Below are 21,471 nucleotides of genomic sequence, written 5' to 3'. Positions count from 1 at the left end.
AAAAATTAGAAGTTATGTACCTACAACGTTCCATGTTAGTTGTCTTCTCTCGCCTTCTTTCTTGCTGGATGGGTTCGGAGCTGATCCTCAGCACCGACTCGGCACTTGCTAAGCTCGAGAGTCACTTTTACCAGCTCGAAGCAGCCCCATATCCCATGATGCAAGGTGGTGATTACCCAGATCTCGTTTGGTATCTAGAGGAAAACCTGCCCATAATCTTCTCACAAAGGAAAGAAGAACAACTAACCTGAGAAGGCTGTAAGGGGAACCCCAGGTAATTAAGGTCCAGAGCTAACTGGTGTCCAAGGAAGACAATCTCCCAGAGAAGAAGGAAGTTCAAGGTCTGTCCAGGCTAGGGGGACAGGAGGGAGGGATGCAAGAAAGAAGGCGAGAGAAGACAACTAACATGGAACGTTATGGTAGGTACATAACTTCTAAATGTTAAGTTGTCAATCTCGCCTTCATTCTTGCTGGATGGGACCGTGTCCCTAGCACCTCTATCTTGGGTGGCTCAATGGAACAGACTCTTGAGAACTGTGGAACCAAAACTTGCCCTGTCCCTGGAGGCCAAATCCAATTTGTAATGAGAAACGAAGGTATGAGGAGTGGCCCAAGTGGCTGCTGCACAAATAGTGTCTAAGGGTAGCCTAGCCTGAAAAGCTGTAGATGTGGCTAGACCTCTGGTAGAATGTGCTTTAGGTTTTGAAATCAGTTGTTTGCCCCTAAGCTGATAAATGTCCGAAATAGTGGAAGACAGCCATCTGGATAAGGTCACTTTAGAAACAGGGAGACCTTTCTTATTTTCAGCATAAGAAAGAAAAAGTTGATCAGACTTCCTAAATTGTTTTGTTCTGTCCAAGTAATATCTGAGTTGGCGATGAACATCTAGGCAATGCAATCTTTGTTCTGCCCTGTCAGAATGATTGGGGAAAAATACTGGAAGATCAATAGATTGGTTTAAATTTGTTTTAGAAGCAACCTTGGGCAAAAAGGATGGATTGGTTCTAAAGGATACTCTATCCTTGTGGAAGAGGAAGTAAGGGGGACGAACACAGAGAGCATGAAGTTCAGACACTCTCCTAGCCGAGGTAATAGCAACTAGAAAGAGTGTCTTCCAGGAAAGAAATTTTAATGAGCATGTAGCAGCCAGTTCGAAAGGGGGGGGTATCAAGGATGCCAGCACTAAATTTAGGTCCCACTGCGGTGGAGGATCCCTAACAGGGGGTTTAAGTAGGAATACCCCTCTGAGAAAGGCTTTACACAGTTTGTGAGACATAACGTTCTGGTCTGCAAATCCGACATGGAAATTCGAGATTGCTGCCAACTGGACTTTAACTGTGGAAGACGAAGAACCGGAGTGAAAAATTTCAGCTAGAAAGTCCAAGACCGACTGAATAGGGGCAGTAAAAGGGTCTATGTTCTTAGACTTTGCCCAAAAGGAGAAACGTTGCCATTTGCTAGAATAAATCCTTCTGGTAGAGGACTTTAAAGAAGCTACTATGATATCTCTAACGGGGTTAGAGATCATAGGAAGCCTGGCTAAGGAAGGAAGTGGAGCAACCAAGCGGTGAGGTTGAGGGAACAAATGGACCGGTGCAGCTGACCCGACTGGTGGGTTAGAAAATCTGGAAATGGTTCCAGATGCCAAGGCTGCACCAAAAGATGGCGATGAAGGAAAGGGAACCAAATTTGTCGAGGCCAGTAAGGGGCAATGAGAATCAGCTTGGCTCTCAAGACGGTAGCTTTCTGGAGTACTTGAGGTATTAACGGAAAAGGGGGAAAGGCATAAAGAAGTCCCCGGGGCCAATCCTGGGTTAGAGCGTCTCTGGGGGGATGGCCCGAAAGTGGAGAGAGAGAGAAGAAGTCTGGGCATTTGCTGTTTTGGGGTGTAGCAAAAAGGTCGCAGCATGGGCGGCCCCACTTCTGAAAAATCTCTTCCACTATAAATTGTTTGAGAGACCACTCGTGAGGCATGAGTATAGCTCTGCTCAATCTGTCCGCTATGATGTTGGTTTTCCCGGGGATATGCATTGCTATCAGAAACCGATGAGAGGAGATCGCCCATTGCCAAAGTCTGAGAGCTTCTCGACACAAAGGATAGGACTTGGTCCCGCCCTGTTTGTTGATGTACCATACCACGGACATGTTGTCCGTGTGAACTGAAATTGTCCCTAAGGGAAGAAAGTCGTTGAGGGCTTGCAACGTTAAAAGCACTGCTCTCATCTCTAGGACATTTATGTGCAGGTGGCATTCGAACGGTTGCCACGTGCCATGGACCATCCTGCCCTGATAATGCCCCCCCACCCGATCAGGGAGGCATCCGAAGTGACCTTGGCTACCGGGGCCGAGGGGACAAATGGTCTGCCCTGATGGACCAGGGGAGAAGAAGTCCACCAGGATAGATGGCTCTTGCAGGTCTGTCTCACAAGAATCTTGTGACGCATGGGTAACTGCTGGAAGGACCATTGGGTAAACAACATCCACTGCAGGAGACGCATGTAAAAACAGGCCAGAGGAAGAAGTGTGATGGCAGCTGCCATAAGGCCCAACACTTTCAGGACCAACCTGGCTTGTACCTTTTTGCTGAATAGGATCATCCGAACATGGTTTTGGATATCCAGGATTCTTTGGTTTGTTAGGTTTGCTGACATCCGAGTAGTGTCTAGATCTGTGCCTATAAAGGTAATAGATTGGCAAGGCGATAAGGAAGACTTTTCGAAGTTGACTGAAATCCCTAACTGGCTGCAGAGACGTAGAGTGTAATCCCTGGCCTGGAGAAGTTGATGCCTGGTGGTGGCTGAGAGGAGCCAAATCATCTAGGTACGGAAACACCTGGAATCCCTGACGTCTCAGGTGAGCCGTGACCGCTGCCATGCATTTGGTGAACACTCTGGGGGCTGTAGTGAGACCAAAGGGCAGGGCTCTGAACTGAAAATGACTGGTCCCCAGCCGAAAGCGGAGAAACCTTCTGGAGCGTCTGTGGATTTTTATGTGATAGTACGCATCTTGAAGGTCTATGAAGCACATCCAGTTGTTTTTGCCCAGAAAGGGCAAAATCGATTGAAGTGTGACCATCCAAAATCTTGCCTTTTTGACAGACTTGTTTAGCCTGCTGAAGTCTAATATCAGTCTCCAGTCTCCCGTCTTTTTGGGGACCAAAAAGAACCTTGAGTAGATTCCAGATTCTAAATGATCTGTTGGAACTGGCTGTATGGCCCTTTAGAAGCTTTGAAACCTCTAGCTTTGCAATTTCCCTTAGACCGGGTGGAACATCTGGAAGGGATCCTTTTTGAGGGAAGGGGCTTTTCTCGAAAGGTATTTTGTAACCCTCGGATATGATTGACTGTACCCATTTGTCTTGAGAGAGGGAAAGCCAGGCTTCTGGGTACAGCGACAATCTCCCCCCGACTGCCTCCAAGCGTGGGCAGTCGGGCAACACCTCAGGGATGCTGGAAGGGCTTGTCAGAGAGAGGCTCTCTGCTGCCCTGGTTCTGCGGAGCCCCTCTGCCCCTAGGGCGGCGTCTGTTGTTATTACCCCCTCTGCCTCTGGGGGTAAACTGACCACGTGCATCAGGCGTGACTCCCTGTGATTTTCGGAACCACATTTTCCCTCCCTTCTGACCTTTGGGATAAGGTCTAGAAGGGGTGGAGAAACGGACTCCTATGGCAGAAAGAGTCTTGCCGTCTTGCTCGCACCTGGTCAAAGTGTCCTTCACCTGAGGGCCAAACAAAGTTGTCCCATCAAAGGGAGAGTTTGTGAAGGACGCCTTAAAAGGGTCTGCAAAATTGCAAAGCCGCATCCAGGACTGACGTCTGAGAACCACTCCTGTTGCCTGCGGCTCTACTCGCCCCATCGGCTGCATAAGAAATGAGCCACATGGAGGAGTTAGTTATGGAATTTAGGATTCCCAGCTGAGAGGCAATCTTCTCTTGAGCCCCTGCAGCTGATGGATCCTGTACTACTTCACCCAATTCTTTGAGGATATCTCTTTGAAGTCGGGTGAAGTGACATAAATAATTCAGCAAACGCATAGCAAAGGTCGCTGAGGAAAACATCCGCTTACCATACCTGTCCATAGTCCTAGACTCCTTGTTAGGAGGATGGACTGGTACGGAAGGATCTGAGAGTTCCTTCTTGGTGGCGGCCGCCACCACCATGGCATCAACCGGGACACCTTTACTGAGAAACTGTTTTTCAGTGGGGGCCGTGATAAATTTAGAAGGCCTCCTGGGGACTGGTTCCACCGAATCAGGAGATGCCCACGCCTTTCGAGCTATCACGTCCATGAGGGGGTCGAAAGGTGGAGACACCCAGGAGGTGGAGGGTCGAGATCCAAAAGCCTCCAGGTATACCGATTCATCCTCAGAGGGATTAATGGAGGGCCAGTTCCCCCTCTGTTTCAGGAGTTCAAGGATGTCTGAAAAGGAGACATCCTCAGAGGGGGATCTTGGGGACCCCTCAGACTCATCTAAGTCGGTATCTGATATCGTAGACTCAGGGGAGTCCAAGTGCTTCCTCTTGCAGGTCCTCTTACGCGGGGGTTCCCCTGAAGGAGAAACCTCGGAAGAGGAAGTTCTTCCCAATGGGGAAACCTGGGGCGATGGATCTCTGGGTCCGGGAGCAAGAGAGTGGGAAGAGATATCTACAGGCACCGTAGAGGGAGGAGCTAAAGGAACTGACTGCTGACTGAGCTCGGGGGCTAGCACACTCATCACCTCAAAGGCTCCCCTCCCGGGGAGGTCCGAGAGTTCCCGCTCCAAAGAAACAGGAATCCCCGGCCCCACTGAAAGGGAAGGCTCCGAAGCAGATGTCTGTGCCGAGCTCACCAAGGCCGAAGCTCCGAGAGGGAGAACGGGGTCGGACAAGGGTCCAATGCCACTCGCCCCCTCGGAACCGACCAGGGAAGCCCGACGACCGGATCCCTCCAAGGACGGTCTCAAGGAGGAGACAGGAGTCAAAAACGATGGAGCCGAAAGGGGTGGTATCGGCTCCGAAGCACCAACAGTCACGGTACCAATAATCTCCGGCTCCGAGCTCTGAAGGAGAGTCGAAGGAGGAATTTCTGGAGGGTGTGGAATAGCGATCGTCTGCTGAGACGGGCTATGGAGCATCTGGGCCAGTGCCTGTGATTTCAGCAGTTTACTCACCACTCTCTCCAAGTCATGGTCTGAGAGTCTGGAAGACCTTGAGGATCGGCTCCGATGGCTCCGCTCCGAAAGTAAGGGAGAGGCCGGAGCCGAGTGGATAGACTCCAGCGAAGGAGATCTAGATCTCTTTCTCGACGGAGCCATCGGAGCCGAAGAACCTTCGGTTTCAGTTGGAGCCGACAGCTTGTCAGCTCTGAGCTGGGTTAGAGATGTGTCGGCTCTAGCCGGAGCCGACGCAGGCTTCGAAGCAAGGGTATCGGCTCCAGCCGGAGCAGACAAAGGAACCGGAGCCAGGGTATCGGTGCCAATCAGCGCCGATACTAAAACTTCCGAGAAGGAAGGATCGGCTCCGGACGGAGCCGATCTCGACTCCGGTGGAGTCTGAACCAAGGCCACAGACTTGGACACTGAAGGCTGGGCCTTGGATGGCTTTGAGGGCTTCCCCGAGCCGGACTTAGCCGGGGAGCTCTCAGGCTTGAGAAGACCTCTTAAGATAAGTTTATTTCTACGTTCCTGCAGGACTCTCTGGCTGAATGAGTGGCAAATAGCACAGGAGTCCTGCAGGTGTAGGGGTCCCAAGCAATAAATACAAGAAGTGTGACAGTCTGTCAGAAACATCTTCTGACAGCATGAGTCACACTTCTTGAAACCTGAGACCCTAGTGTCTTTAGACATGACTGAGTCCTAAACACAAACACACACACCACTCAGTCCAAAAATCACACTGACTATACAAAAAAAAAAAAAAAAACTAAGTACAGTGAATAAAAACACAAACACACCTAAACAAATCCTGACAGGAAACTGTTTGTGAGGGTAAAGCCTAAGGCTTGAAAAACAGAAAATATGGATAAGGGGACGGGAATCTAACGGGAATAGGGCTAAGTGAATCGGGTAACTAACAAACTATGAATATGAAAAATTTAAGGTACTGGGATAGCTAAATTTCTCAGAAAAGAGTAATTAAATTCACTTACCAGGAGCTGGCAAAAAAGGTGACCTCATGAGCGAAGCGGCAAACGAGATCTGGGTAATCACCGCCTTGCATCATGGGATATGGGGCTGCCTCGAGCTGGTAAAAGTGACTCTCGAGCTTAGCAAGTGCCGAGTCGGAGCCGAGGATCGGCTCCGAACCCATCCAGAAAGAATGAAGGTGAGATTGACAACTTAACATCTCTGAACCAATGGGTCTTGTCCCAGAGGCAGATTTCAGTGCTGCGCTATCTAGTGTCAAAGTGCTGAGAGGAAGAGACAGCTCCAAAAATTTTAGGGTTACCCCCCCACCCCCCCAAAGCCACAAAATTGAAACTTTGGTTCCAAGACTCCTCCGGATACAAAAAGGTAGGACCTGAAAAAGGTAGCGGATCAGGTGAAGTCACCTGAATTATTGGCTCCAGCAAAGGTGCTGTGGGACAGACTGCACCCAAAGCTACCAGCACCAAGAGACTAACCATTCTGGATGAGAGTATATGGCTCAGCACTCCATACATTCCCAGAGAACAGAAACCCCAAGCTGTATCTGCAGCTTGAGAAATTTCTGCTTTATTCTGTTAACGTCCTATTCAGTCAGACTTCAAGGACCAGTACAAAAGAGCCACCAATGACAGGAATATCTTTTCACTTGTACTGGAGAATAAAGTCTGAGAGTGACAATCTGGTGAAAACTGGGGCTGAAGCAGAGATGTTTGATACTGAGAAAAACACTGCTCAGATAGGAATTGGAGTCAACTTTTTCTTTTGATTTCTCCTTAGTCCTGTCCTGAGTTTTTGTCTGAAGCTGCCTTCTTCCTAGATTTCTTTTTCTCAGTTCTTGGGGAAGTAGTGCAAGAGGAAGGGGTGGCAGACTGTCTGGGGAGAAAGGAGTCCCTTAACCATCAGCTACTGTTCTTGTTTGTAGGGCTTGAGTGCTGAAAGAAGTGCAAGCTTGACATGCAGTGTGCAAATGAGCGACTCCTAAAAAGTATATGCAAAGGGAGTGTAGGATCCTGTGAGAGGCAGCTTACACCCACACTCGGAGCATGTTTTTAAAACCCTGACCATCAGCCATGGAAGAAACTACACACACACACACACACACACACACACACACACACACACACAATTGCCTGAGAGCAAAAGCTGAAAATATTTATCTAAACCTGACCTAGAGAGCTAAATACCTTAATTTTAAGCTATGAAAAATCTTGTGTGTGTGTGTGTGTGTGTATATATATATATATATATATATATATATATATATATATATATATATATATCTTAACACAGTCCCAACAACCTATTCTAGCTACGTAACAAAAAACATCTAAACTATAAAGTATTTTTATTATTATTATTACTACTTAAAAGTTAGAAAGTAAAAACTCTCTCGCTAAGGGAGGAGCTGTAAGAAAATTTACACAAAAGATATGAAATACTGGAGCAATCGAAGCACAACTGAACACTTCAGGTGGTAAATGAGATTTGTAGTAGTAAGGTGGAGACCAAGGAGGGAATTATGGGTACGGGAAGAGTCAGAGCCCTGGAACCGAAGAGCTTCACGATTTGTGCCAAGGTTGGATCCGATCAAATCCAACAACCCACAGTTGAATCAGATGAAAACAAACATTGGATCAATAAATTCAATACGACATTACATTGCAGGAACAACCAGCTTTGGATGAACATCAAACGTGATTGCCTCCACTGTGTAATTTTAGGATCATCTTCTTTCGGCTGTTCCCGTTAGGGGTCGCCACAGCAAATCACCCGTTTCCATTTCTTCCTGTCCTCTGCATCTTGCTCTGTCACACCAACCACCTGCATATTCTCTCTCACCACATCCATAAACCTTATCTTAGGCCTTCCTCTTTTCCTGTTACCTGGTAGCTTCATCCTTAGCATCTTTTTCCCAATATACTCAGCACATGTCCAAAACATCGTAATCGTGCCTCTCTGGCTTTGTCTCCGAACCTGACCCTCTAATATACTTATTCCTAATCCTGTCCACCCTCGTCGCACCCAGTGCAAATCTTAACATCTTTAATTCTGCCACATCCAGCTCAAACTCCTGCCTTTTTGACAATGCCACTGTCTCCAACCCATATAACATAGCTGGTCTCACTAACCTCTTGTAGACCTTCCCTTTCACTCTTACAGGTACTTGTCTGTCAAATCACTCCTGACACTCTTCTCAACCCACTCCATCCTGCCTGTACTCTCTTCTTCACCTCTCTTCCACACTCACCGTTACTCTGAACTATTGACCCCAAGTATTTAAACTCATCCACCTTCGCCACCTCTATTCCTTGCATCCTCACCATTCCTCTATGCTCCCTCTCATTCACACACATATATTCTGTCTTATTCCTCTGGACCTTCATTCCTCTTCTCTCTAGAGCACATCTCCACCTCTCCAGGGTCTCCTCCACTGTGTAATTTTAGGATACAAGTTCTAAAACATTAACCAATTGCAGTGAAGCACAAGCACTAATACTACAAAAAATATGAAGATATGTTCAAGTGCATGCTTTTTTCATGTACTACCTGTTGTTTTACTTTATTACACAGCATATTTCATGAACCCCTCTGCTAGGCAGGTTAATGATGATTCTGTACCTTTTAACACACAATTTGAATGAGTGACAGCACATCAAAAAATTTAAAGGAAAAAACTTCACAGAAGAAAAGCTCAAACACAAAATAGTTAAACTCCTAAGCAGCTGAGCACTGACAGCTGGTGTTTTAAACTCTGTCTACCACCTGTGTGTCAGATATTGGGGACCATTCCTAAAGAGGCTGGGGAACACTTTCAACACCATGGACAGTTTAGGAAGGAAAGAGTAAAAGGGGCCTGTAACTCTCGGTGTCTTTCAATTTACTTTTTTTCCATTTTTTTTTCAATGTGTAACCAAAAAAGGAAATGATACAAAAAACAGATGAAAAATGCAAGAAAAACATACACGACTTAACTGAGAACAAAATAATCCAATTCCTCAACAGGATTTTCTTCCTATATAAGCAAACATTTACTTTTATACAAAACTGTCTTCCAAAGATAAGAGAAAAATCAGACTTGAAAGCTTGCTTCAAATTATCATGGACCTAAACTAAATTTAGATGTTTAGGTTATACCAAGTTCTTACACGACAAACTTGCTGCAATCTATTTTAAATACAATAGAAAAACTGTTTTGTAATTAATGATGTCGTAATTTACATTTTTGATTTCAAGTTTAATTTTAACATTCAAAACTGAAGAACCATTTTATTTTGGGGAAAAAAATCCTTAAATTATCAAGGCCCATGATCATTTCTGAATTTATTTATTTGATTGACTGACTGACATTTGATTACCAGGAAAGTTCAACTGGCAGGAGCCCTTTTTCAGCAGGGGTGCAGGAAGAAAAGCTCCAAAGTATTTAAGAATAATTTTACAACCTTCAAAAATAATACAAAAATATCTGCAGTTTAAATAATCATACCAAACTAAACAATATGAAAACATTGTGTAAGAACAGATACAAGTTAATATTTAGAGAAATGTTAGCCAATTTTAACAGAAATTAAAGGTAAGCTCATGCAATACATACAGGAATTGCAATATGAAGCGAGAAGAAAAGCAGGCTTACAGTATATTTAGAAAGAAAGCTAGGGACAGAAACTGGTAGAAGAAAGCAACTAAAGCGGGCAGAAGTAAGAAGGTGCAACGTATGAACAGGTACTTGTTCACATTTGGGGATATACTTTATCCTGGTGTTGAACACAAACAGAGACAGCTTTTGGCTAAGTTTTTCAATGGTTTTGAAGGATGGGTGGGAGGATACTGACCAAACGGATACAGGTAAGGAGTTTCAGGGCTTAGCAACATGGTAAGAGTACAGACAGTGCCCAGCAGATTTGACAGGTTTGTGGAAAGACAGGAGTTTTGGTCATTAGTCATAATGACTGACTGGGAACTTGAGTAGAATGTTACTTAGTAGTGGACAAGCAGATGGATGCTGGATAATGTTATAGGTGGTAAGAAGTTGGTTTTTAGTTGATTGGGAGCTCTAACCTATTTAGACTTTTCAGTGCTATACAGTGGTGGGTTCTGAAAGGGGTATTTGCTGCAAATTTAGCAACTTTGTTATAGCGCTGTTCAAGTTTTAATTTTTGAGAGGCGTGGAGGTTACTAAGGATGAAAGCGCCATAAAGAAGTACTGGGAGGAGTTAAGTAACGGCAAGTGTAGTTTTGCTCAAGTCAGGGAGAAACATTTCGGCTCTGTAAAGTATGCCAAGTTTTCAATGAGTTTTTCTTATGAAAAATTTGTATATGCAGGTCAAATGTAAGATTATCATCCACTATCACCACTGATAGTTTGCTATGAGCAGTGACTTCAATGGTTGATTATCAAGATAGAGGACTTAAAATTATTTTTTTTCATGAGAGGGGGATTTGGGGGTATAGTAGTAGTAGTTTGTTTTGTTTGGGGGGGGTTCAGCATAAGTTGAGAGTTACAAAGCCATACTTCAGTGGCTGTTAAAACTTTCCGAGTAACTTTTCTGAAGTGTGCCATGTAGTCAGATGTCCAAATGAGTGTGGAGTCATCTGTGTACTGTATTAAGAAGGATATTATGTGGAGAGTGTTGGTGAAAATGTTAAATAGGAGGGGACCCAACAATAGAGCCTTGTGGTACCTAGGTGGTGACTTGGACATATGAAGAGAGGATTTACATTCATTTGATTGTCAGTTCACTTAATTGACAAAGAAAAAGGGTGTTTCATTTAATCTAAAACTCACCTGATTGACACTCCATTTGAAAGACATTCATTACAGTGAAAACTGTGAAATGGTATAGAAAATGACTGCTGGTGTGGTTTTGGAGTATAGTAATTACAATGCAAATTAGTGTTGATCAGTACTTTTACCAGGATAATTCCATCTTCTGTTGTTTCAGCATGTCTAGGAGTAAGTACATTGGCCAGCAGTAAGTGTATGTGTGCGAGGAGCATTCTCTCTGTGGTTGTATGACTAGAGTTAGTATATCTTTCTTGGGGGGTGGAGCCCCCCCCCTCATTAGCAAAAGTATATGTAGCGTGTACGAAATTTCCAATGAAGTGTTGATTGTTAGAATAAATGAAGCACTGTTTTTTGTTGTCAGTTAAGTGAAATGGCAATGCAGTTAAATATAAGCAGTGAGAGACTCGAGTGCCATTTTACTGACTGATACTATCAGACAGGTAGCTTTTGAACCACAGATGGGTGGGCTGAGAGAGATCTAATGCGGACATTTGAAACAGTTTGTGGGACAAACTGTGTTGAAGGATTTAGAAAAGTCTAGAAATAAGGAGTCTTGTATGCTGATACCTCTAGCTTCACTAACAGTATCTATACAAGTTAGAAGTGCAGTGTTAGTACTATGGGAAGGATGGAAGCTATGCTGCGTCGGGGATACGAGTTCTTACTGCAAAAAATAGTTTAATAAATGTGTTTTTCAAGCATTTTGGAGAGGAGGGAATAAGATACTATAAGTCTAAAGTTAGCAATGTCTCTTGAATTTCCTCCTTTGTGTTGTGAGATAATGTGCGACTTGTTCCAGAGAGAGAGAGCATGGGATTCTTGAATTGACCTATTTATAAGGACTGAGACAGGATAGGCAATGCCACTGGCTGCTCTTTTAAGGTACTCACTTGGAAGGTCATCAGCTGAAGCAGAGCATGGTTTGAGTTTAAGAATAGTGCTGTATAGGATGTGGGCACAGGTTTGAGGGGGAATTGGATATGGTGATACATAACTGTTGGGTACGGTTGGGATTAGATGTTGAGGAATCCTTGGTTAGCGATGCTATACTGTCTACAAAATAAGAATTGAAATGTATTGAAGTTGTGAGTGATGCGCTATTGGGAGACGGGTTAGGGTTGAATTTTCGGCTGGGATGCAAGATTTTTTTTTAATGGCTGTCCAGAATATTTTTAGGATTGTGTTTACTATTATACTAAAAGTTATTATAGTATAGCTTTTGTGTTCAATGATTTGCTTTTCAGTAAGACTGTAAAGAATTCTGACATTTAAGATATGGTGGTCTTTTTATATTTGCGCCTCTTTCTACGCTTCTTCTGTATCTCTCATTAGCAGTCTACTCTTTTTGGACAGTCAAATTTCATTGTTTGTTTTTTGCATCTTCCTTCGATGAGGTGCAAGGGTATTTAGGAACGTTGTAATGAATTAATTTACAGCATCATCAAAGGGGAGGATTTTTAGTTTTAGGAAGTTCCAGTTAATAAACGACAGGGTAATGAACATGTCTGGGTTAAACTTGGAAAAGTTGTGTTGTTTTATAAACATGCTGTTTAAGTGAATGTGTGAGATGTCTGGTTGTTTAGATTGGGAGATGATAACCCAATGTCTCTGACATTGTACCTGTGGTGGTGTATTTGCTAGGATCCAGTCCAATAGGAAATTTGATGTCTTGCTATAATGTGTGGGACTATTAATTAGTTGTGTGAAACCATGTAGGTTTCCTGCTAGATGTAGGTGAGCAAGAGTTTATGTCCAACCAACTGACATTCGCATCACCTAGTAGTATTTTTTCTTGTGGAACTATTACTGATATCCAATGCGGTATTATTTTCCAGTATAGCTGTATTGTCGCCAGAAGAGATGTAAAGGACAGTCCAATGGGGTATATCTTCCAGTATAGCTGTATTGTCACCAGAAGAGATGTAAAGGACAGTCCAATGCGATATATCTTCCTATAGCTGTATTGTTGTCATCAGAAGAGATGTAAAGGACAGTCCAATGCGGTATTATTTTCCAGTATAGCTGTATTGTCACCAGAAGAGATGTAAAGGACAGTCCAATGTGGTATATCTTCCAGTATAGCTGTATTGTCACCAGAAGAGATGTAAAGGACAGTCCAATGCAGTACATCTTCCAGTATAGGTGTACGGTCGCCAGAAGAGATGTGAAGGACAGTCCAATGCGGTATATCTTCCAGTATAGCTGTATTGTTGTCATCAGAAGAGATGTAAAGGACAGTCCAATGTGGTATTATTTTCCAGTATAGCTGTATTGTCGTCAGAAGAGATGTAAAGGACAGTACAATGTGGTATATCTTCCAGTATAGCTGTATTGTCACCAGAAGAGATGTAAAGGACAGTCCAATGCAGTACATCTTCCAGTATAGCTGTATTGTTGTCATCAGAAGAGATGTAAAGGACAGTCCAATGCGGTATATCTTCCAGTATAGCTGTATTGTTGTCATCAGAAAAGATGTAAAGGACAGTCCAATGTGGTATATCTTCCAATATAGCTGTATTGTTGTCATCAGAAGAGCTATAAAGGACAGTCCAATGCGGTATATCTTCCAGTATAGCTGTATTGTCGCCAGAAGAGATATAAAGGACAGTAATAATATTTGTTTATAATTGTTTTCAGGAAGGTAATAAGAATTTTGGTATTCATTTGTTGTAAGGGGAGTGTGGTGGTAGTCTTGAAATATTAAAGCAATACAACCACCACTCCTCTTTATACAGTCATTATGGATGATATTATAGCTGGGAGTATAATTTCAGAGTCGTTTATGCTGGGTTTAAGCACAGTTTCAGCTGCATTGAGAATATCAGGTTAAGCTGGGTAATCTAGGCATGTTGTTCAACAGTTTCATTTGTTATGCTTCTGGCACCAAAAGTTAGATGGCCAGGATTGGAGCTTGACCTTTGTAGGGTTACAATAGTATATGGCACAGAATTGTCTTCATGTTTGTTTTAATTGATTGGGCTGTGAATTGGGTGAATGTCTCCTCTTAGAAGAATTTTAGTATATTCTAAAATTATATGTACCTTTTTGGGAGAGCTTTTCCACTTAATTTTATTTTGATTTGAAATGAAATGGAGTTAAATCAGTCTATATTTGGGGTAAAGGTATGGGATATCATTAAATAGGTTTGGTGGAATGTGTGGAGAGTTTAGGAAGGAAGTATGGATGTGTAGTTGGAACAGAGTTGGAGATATTGAAGCTATTATAGAATCATGGCAGACAGAGATGACCCAGTAGAAGAATACAGGATAAGTAGAGGAACAGTATGACTATGTAAAGGTATCTATTTTACTGATGGCAGGTAGTAGGGAAGTAGAAATCAAGAAAAGAGACAAAAAATTGCAAGGCTGTAGGATATTTGGTGGTGTGTGAAATCTGGTAGAGGGCAGATATGAAGCATTTTCTATAAAAGAAGAGAGTTAGGTCGCCCCATAATGTAAGGAACAGGGGGTTTAAAAGGCTAGAGGATAAGGATATAGTTAAACCCTGATGATCTTCCTATTTTATTTTGGAAAAGGAGAAGATACAATGTAGAATAGTCGCACCTGAAGGCAGTATGGCAAGGAGAATGATAGCTGGAACGGTGCTAAAAGATGAAATGGAAGTTGGGAACTCGGGAAAAGAAACAAGTGTTTGTATGAAAGCATAAGGTTACTCGGAAAGGGTCTGAAGCGTGTTTGAAAGGTGCAGCATTCATTAACAATAACTGTTCACACACCCACCTCTTCAGGTTCATTGTCCGACTCTTCGCCATTCTCTTGTAGCAGCTTTGCTCGTTTCTTTACCCCATTAGTATCAGGGCTATAGACACAAGAGTTGGGAAAACAGAAAAACATCTTCAATTATTTCAGGTTTTATCATTTTGAGCTGTATTTCATACATCTATTTATGCTTGTTAACCAAATTCCATAAAAGTAAGTATAAAGGCACAAATCCTTCATAATCACTACGGCTACTTTTTACAAGTAAGAAAAAAAAAATATACAAGCACCTCCCTCAACTAGATTAGTTATCATGCTCTTACCAACCAATACTATATATTATTGAACAAGTACATGAGTGCATGCAAAAACAGGTGGTCCAAAGGTTGAGACTAAATAGGCAACGTGTGTCAAATCTCTACTAAAAGTCTCTCGTAACTCACAATCATAACCTAGAGGAAGGAAATGATGTGCTGCAAATGAGTCTATCCATGGTGTGAACAATGTGTGCATGACTAAGAACGAGGGCTACACAAGGAAATCCCTCAAACTATCACAAGAGCTGTAACTGAGGTGTGTGTCTTTCTGGAAGAAGATAACAATCGTGACTAAAGGTTTCCTGACAAAGATTAATGACTGTATGAAGCAGAGTGTGGAGAGACTGAACCCATGGGACATGCAAGCAGCAATAAAAAGGTTCGATGGAGTCAGCTGATCCTCTCAGAGTCCAACTTTGCACATGTAAGCTAGTATAAGCTGTACATTTAATAAGTCTTATATCAGAAGAGGCTAAATCGAACATATATAAGCTTCAGTAGTTTTACTTGTATATGCGATTTAACAGCTTTCATTTATGAAATTGAAAAGGTCTTCTTTCCTAAACCCTCCTGACGTAGCTGGAGAGCAATACTTTCCATGGTTCCATAATTAGACAGCAAGTCTTCTATGATCAACACTCAAAAATACAATCACAAAAAGCCCAAATGTGTGAAAGACAGGTACTTTCAATATATTCAGGGCAAATTAAGGGTTTTTGACGGGGAACACCCCTCTGCACTGCCACACCCCTGCAGTTTACATTTACTTACTCTAAGACTGCTGTATCTCATGGAGAAGGAAATCCCTGAGATAATGCAATAGTGACCTTTAAAAAAGACCCAGAGTCAGTTGCAGGATCAATCATCAGCGTACCATACTTTAGCCTGGTACAACTTCTATGCAATAGTCTAACCGTAAGTTTACTGAAACAACAACTTGCTGTGTATATTTAACTACACAAAATAAATGGGTGCTGCATGTAATACAAATTATCAAACTCCTACCCCTCCCCCAATAATTGGGACATACTTATCTCACAACTTCAACTTCACCCTAAAAAGGTCATCACCACAATTGTGATCTATATTCCACCTGGTAATACACCTGCTAGCCTTGAAGACTTCTTATACTGGTGTTCTTCCACATACTCATAAGAAACCCTTATTCTGGGGGATTTCAACCTAGATTGGTTCACCTGCATATCAGAACCACCAAGTAATCTAATAAATCTCCATGGCTACCAGCAGCTAGTCCAAATTCCAGCTAGATGTGATAAAAAAATCTTAAAGGGAATCCATCCTTGACTGGGTCCTAACAACCCCACATTGTACCCCCATGCAGGCACTCTCCCAGACACCTTAATTGACCACAACATAATATACCTTATACGTAGTAGAACAAGCATATGCAAAACCACCAACTATATATTCACTAGAAATACAAAAAAATTCTCTCCCGAGGTCCTGAATACTTTAACTGTGACTGGACCCCTCCTAAAACCCTCCCACTTGACCATGCTGTTGCATATTTCAACGAAACATTTCTACAACACCTAGACACTGTCGCTCCATTGCGCAAAATCAAGGTTAGAACCTCTACAAACCCCTGGCTCAGCAAAGAAACCAAACAAATCCTCAAGTCCAGAAACACTGCCTGGCTTTACTATAAAAAAAAAAAACAAAGAAACACAAAGCCTAACTAAGTACCAAGAACTGCGCAACTGCAAAAAAATGCATTAGGCTGGACAAAAAGTCCTAGTACACGACTTTACACACTAAATACCAACACAACCCCCAAAAATTTTAGAAAAATGTAAACCAGCTACTAAAACCCACCCAAAAGGCTACCCCCAAACCAACCACCCCTGACACTAAAGTTCCCATCGAAACACAATTCAACTCCCACTTTGTGAACTCAATTCTATCCTTAGTATCACAGGACAGTTCCTTCCTCACTACCCCCCCAACACAAATAACACTAATACAAGCTTTACCCGCAAAACAGTTTCCACCACTTCAATCAAAAGCATGCTCTCCAAACTAAAAACCTCATCAACAGCAGCCGACCTACTCCCCAGCTATTTCTTGAAACTCACAGCAGATGCTATTGCTATCCCAATCTCCACTCTTATAAACAGATTAATTGTTGAAAACTATGTGCCCAAACTCTGGAAAATATCCTATGTTACACCCACACATAAAGGTGGGACCTCCACTGAACTTAATAACTACAGACCCATTGCTTTACTCTCCTCCCTTGGCCAAAATCCTAGAAAAATGCATCCATACCCAGGTGCTAAAATATCTCCTAGACAACAACATCCTGTCACCTAATCAGCATGGTTTCAGACCTGCCCATAGTACCACTACAGCCCTCCTCTGCTTCACAGGGACAGCAAACAGTCTCAAAAACGAAGGCCTGCAGGTGTCAACTCTTTTTTTGGATATGTCCAAAGCATTTGACACAGTCTTGCACCAAATCCTGCTAAACAACCAATATCACCTATCAAATTCCACTCTTACCTGGTTCCAAAGCTACTTAACTGACAGGTACCAAGCTGTGAAATGGGAAAATTCTCTCTCCTCAGCTGCCTATAACTATAGGAGTCCCACAGGATTCTTAGGACCACTACTATTCACAATCTTCACAAATGACCTCCACACAGCATGGATCTATCTCATTCAGTATGCAGTTGACACTACCTTAATTTGTGCTGCACATAACATTCCCACCCTCCTGCAAACAACTCAATTAGCATTCTCTGATGTTGACTACTACCTTACCAAAGCCCAACTTATCCTCAATCCAAAGAAAACTTACCTTATGATTATAACCAGTTCTAAAAAAACACCGATAGTCAATTCACTACCTACTCCACAAATGCTACTCCAGTCACTCCAGTGGCACATGCTAAGCTATTGGGAATAACCATAGACTCCCACCTAAAATCTGATAGTCATCTCAACTTAACTATTAAAAAGGTACATGCCAAACTGGGATCACTCTACCGTACCAAACCATTTCTTACCAACAACACAAGATCAGCCATTGCTCGCTCCCAACTTCTATCCACCCTACTCTATATATCTCCCATTCTGACTAATCTCAACAAAACTGAACTAAGCAAAATGGAAGCCTGCTATAACAGAATTGCCCACTTTGCTGCAAATTGCTCATATAGAACTCATCACTGTACTGCTTTGAGCCAGCTCCACTGGCTTGAACTGCACAACCTCCTAGGCTACAATCAGCTCTGTCATTCGATCTATTACCTCCCCAATAAGTTTCCTGCACTCAAAAACCTAGTATAACATCACTCAGCCAAAAGGTGTCTTAGATTATCAAGCAAACTACTACTAGAAGTCACCAACAGCTACAATAGCTTTGGAGATGCACTATATAGTAGTTCAGTGGCTAAAAAATGGAACTCTGTCCCCACTAGCATTCAAAACACATTGTCCAAAACCTCCTTTAAAGATCTCATCAGGCAACATCTCAAGCAAAGTTGGCAGTGCCATGACAGCTCCCCAGGCTAGTGAAAGCAGATAAGGTACACATACTAAATCTGGAGTACTTGATAATAGTTTTCAATCTTGCTCACAAACGCTGGCTAATCTACAATGTATGTACTGTACCTGTGTACTATATGTATGTATTCTACCTATGTTCCAAATTTCAGCTGTACAACACAAATCTATTAATTACCTTTATTTTTAAATTAATATTTTGTTGTTTGTTCCACTGTAAATGTTGATGTGCTGCATACCACTGTAAAAACATGTCTTTTGTAAATTGTGTGTATACTGATCATGTCTAAAATAACTAAATGTATCTGTAATTTTTCTATGTGGAGCTTTTCTCCCCTGGGCCTCTGCTGAAAAAGGGCCTTTTCGGCTCAGACACCCCCGGTTAACAAATTTAAAATAAATAAATACTGTGCATTTCGCTAAACCAACTAGGAGAAATTAGAACCACCTTTTTTTGTCCTCATGCTCTCCTTCTCATGTTAAACTTTAACCTACTTTTCTTTAAATACGGTGCTTTAACAAATATTAACACAAACATTTGGCTACACACACACCACCGTTACCTGGTAGGTTAAACTGCACAGCATATACAGATTTATGCAGGTAAAATGTACAAAAGTTGCACTTCAGTAAGTGAAACTGTACAGCCAAGTAAAAACTAAATAGGAAAACACTGCCAGTGTCAGACTGGAGTCAGTGGACCAAAGTTCAAGTGTTCCTCATTCATTAGCACATCATAGAAGAAAACTAACAGGGATGTCTCTTGCAGTAACCACCACTTTTCTACTTTGACACAGAAAATGCAATAAATGCTCACATTTCAGATTCCATCTAAACAATTCTTAAGTGACTTTTTAAAGTTGTAAATGAAAAATGTAATGTATCTTGAAGATGCACAAACCTTTTTCTCCTCTGCTTTTTTTCTTTCTTTTTCAGTTTCTCCAAATCATGCTTAGCCCAGCTGAGGACGTCATTCACCTCTGCATCAATGGAAGTGGCTGGACTACTCACAGACAGACCAGGAACAGGAGACTGACCCAAAGAGTAGGGTGACCGGGTTGACATTCGAGAAAGGTTTCTACGCAAAGATTCATTCATTGCTTCACTCTCCAGTAGCTTAGTCCTGTGAAAATCAAAGGCCAGCCTGAAACCTACGCGAGAAGCAACCAATATTCTAAAACCTACGGCCTAGCTCACGACACGGAGGTTCACTAAACAATCTGTTTGTAAACAAGCATAAAAATGTAATTATCTAGACTCAATTAATGGAAATGTACTGCATTAACTTTTCATTTCAGCATCATTTATGCTACAGCCATCATCCCTGTCATTTTACTGCTAAAATAATGACTCCTTGTGCAGTTTACACTCACCCACTCACTGCTATATGTGGATTAGTTCTTCTGTTCTGCAAGGCACTGTTTATAACAAAATGTCATATGGAGCTCCACACACAAGACAGATGTCAAAATGAAATTATTTTAACTTGTTGTGGAAAGATATCCAGGTGTTCCACACACATGCTAGCTCCACAAAGAAAAGGGATAAAGCTCTGACTGAGACCCACATGACAACATTAACTAGTGCTTCAAGCAGGCCAAGAGCTGGAAGGTTAAGTAACCAATGTTAGTCCACCCATACTGGGGGAAGGTGGCAGCTTGAACTGATGTACGACTTACATCCAGCAGAGAAAGATGCTGCATTATAAAGCAGTGTGGGCCAAGAGCCGTGCACCCACCATGCTGCATGTTCTCACATGTAAAGCAGTGTGGGCCAAGAGCCGTGCGCCCACCATGCTGCATGTTCTCACATGTAAAACAGTGTGGGCCAAGAGCCATGCACCCACCATGCTGCATGTTCTCACATGTAAAGCAGTGTGGGCCAGGAGCTGTGCTCCCACCACTCTGCATGTTTTCACATGTAAAGTGGTGTGGGCCAAGAGCCATGCACCCACCATGCTGCATGTTCGCACATGTAAAGCAGTGTCGGCCAAGACCTGTGCACCCACCACACTGCATGTTCTCACAGTAGTCATAATTCTTAAATGCAGCCCTTAGCACCACTGTATAATATGCTTTTCAAATTTACTCAAACCAAGATCTGGGAATGCCTTCATACACCATATCTAACAAAAGTTCAAATACAACAAAAGTAAGGGAAAAGGCATCCTTCAGCTACTACAGAAACATATGGAAATATTGTCCCAATAATCAGTATAATCCAGACATTACAGAGTTACAAACAGCTGTAACTTTACCGTAGCTCTTCAATCTCCCTGATGTAGTTCTGAATTAATGCACCAATTTCTTCATTACTGTCCCCTGGAGAATGATAAAACAAAGTCTGTTAAAACTTAGTGTACCTGGACAGCTTCAGGAGTAGAAAACTTAAAGAAAACACAAAATATGCTTTATTCACACCAAAGACTGATTGTGGAAGACAAACACAATTATTTAGTACTTAGCATTATGTTTTTTTAAAATCATTCAATATTCGGCAATTAAAATATGCATTAGCATCTCTCTCTTTGGTGCAGCACTGTGTATATGCAGTTCCAGCATTCACCACTGGGTGGTAGTGCTAATCAGCAAAAAGCCAACAAAAAGTCTCATGTCCCACAGTCAGGAGTTTCATTCTAAACACAGATGAATAAGGAACAGTGGTTGAAAGTGCAGAGCAAAACAGTCATAATGCAGACTTGCATATGACACATCTCATTAGTTACTCCTGCACAAATACAAGCATTTGGCCTTACCTGCCTCCAGAGGTTCATAATCCCAAATACTAACAGAATGGAAATACACTGGATGTGCTAGAGTGCTCCATCTAGGTGAGGATAGCTGGTCACCTGTCATTCTTTCCTTTCCAGGTAACTCAACATTGCTAAATGTCCAAGACTTCCAAAATGGCTGCACAATTACCAATAGGTTTATCAAAGATGCATCTATGTGAAAACTGAACTTTGAACAAAGGGACACTAAAGTTATAGAACTGGATAAAA

At 42.4% G+C, this 21,471-nt stretch overlaps 1 protein-coding gene across 2 annotated transcripts in view; it reads right to left on the bottom strand.

Annotated features, from left to right (window-relative positions):
• KIF21B (kinesin family member 21B) overlaps nucleotides 1-21,471 on the bottom strand; it is a 1,412,490-nt gene that overhangs the window by 573,900 nt on the left and 817,119 nt on the right. For both annotated transcript variants that reach the window (XM_044076606.1, XM_044076607.1), the window contains exons 10-12: nucleotides 20,728-20,791; nucleotides 19,372-19,593; nucleotides 14,647-14,725 (exon numbers count right to left, since the gene is read on the bottom strand). In XM_044076606.1, coding sequence (XP_043932541.1) covers nucleotides 14,647-14,725; nucleotides 19,372-19,593; nucleotides 20,728-20,791 — 365 coding nt within the window. The remainder of the gene's footprint in view (nucleotides 1-14,646; nucleotides 14,726-19,371; nucleotides 19,594-20,727; nucleotides 20,792-21,471) is intronic.

Source organism: Protopterus annectens, chromosome 7.part0, assembly GCF_019279795.1.
Source record: "Protopterus annectens isolate FY-2018-M chromosome 7.part0, PAN1.0, whole genome shotgun sequence".
In the NCBI taxonomy this organism is placed as follows: Eukaryota; Metazoa; Chordata; order Ceratodontiformes; family Protopteridae; genus Protopterus; species Protopterus annectens.
The sequence above is the reverse complement of the archived record's forward strand: the minus strand, read 5'-3'. Positions and strand labels throughout refer to the sequence as shown.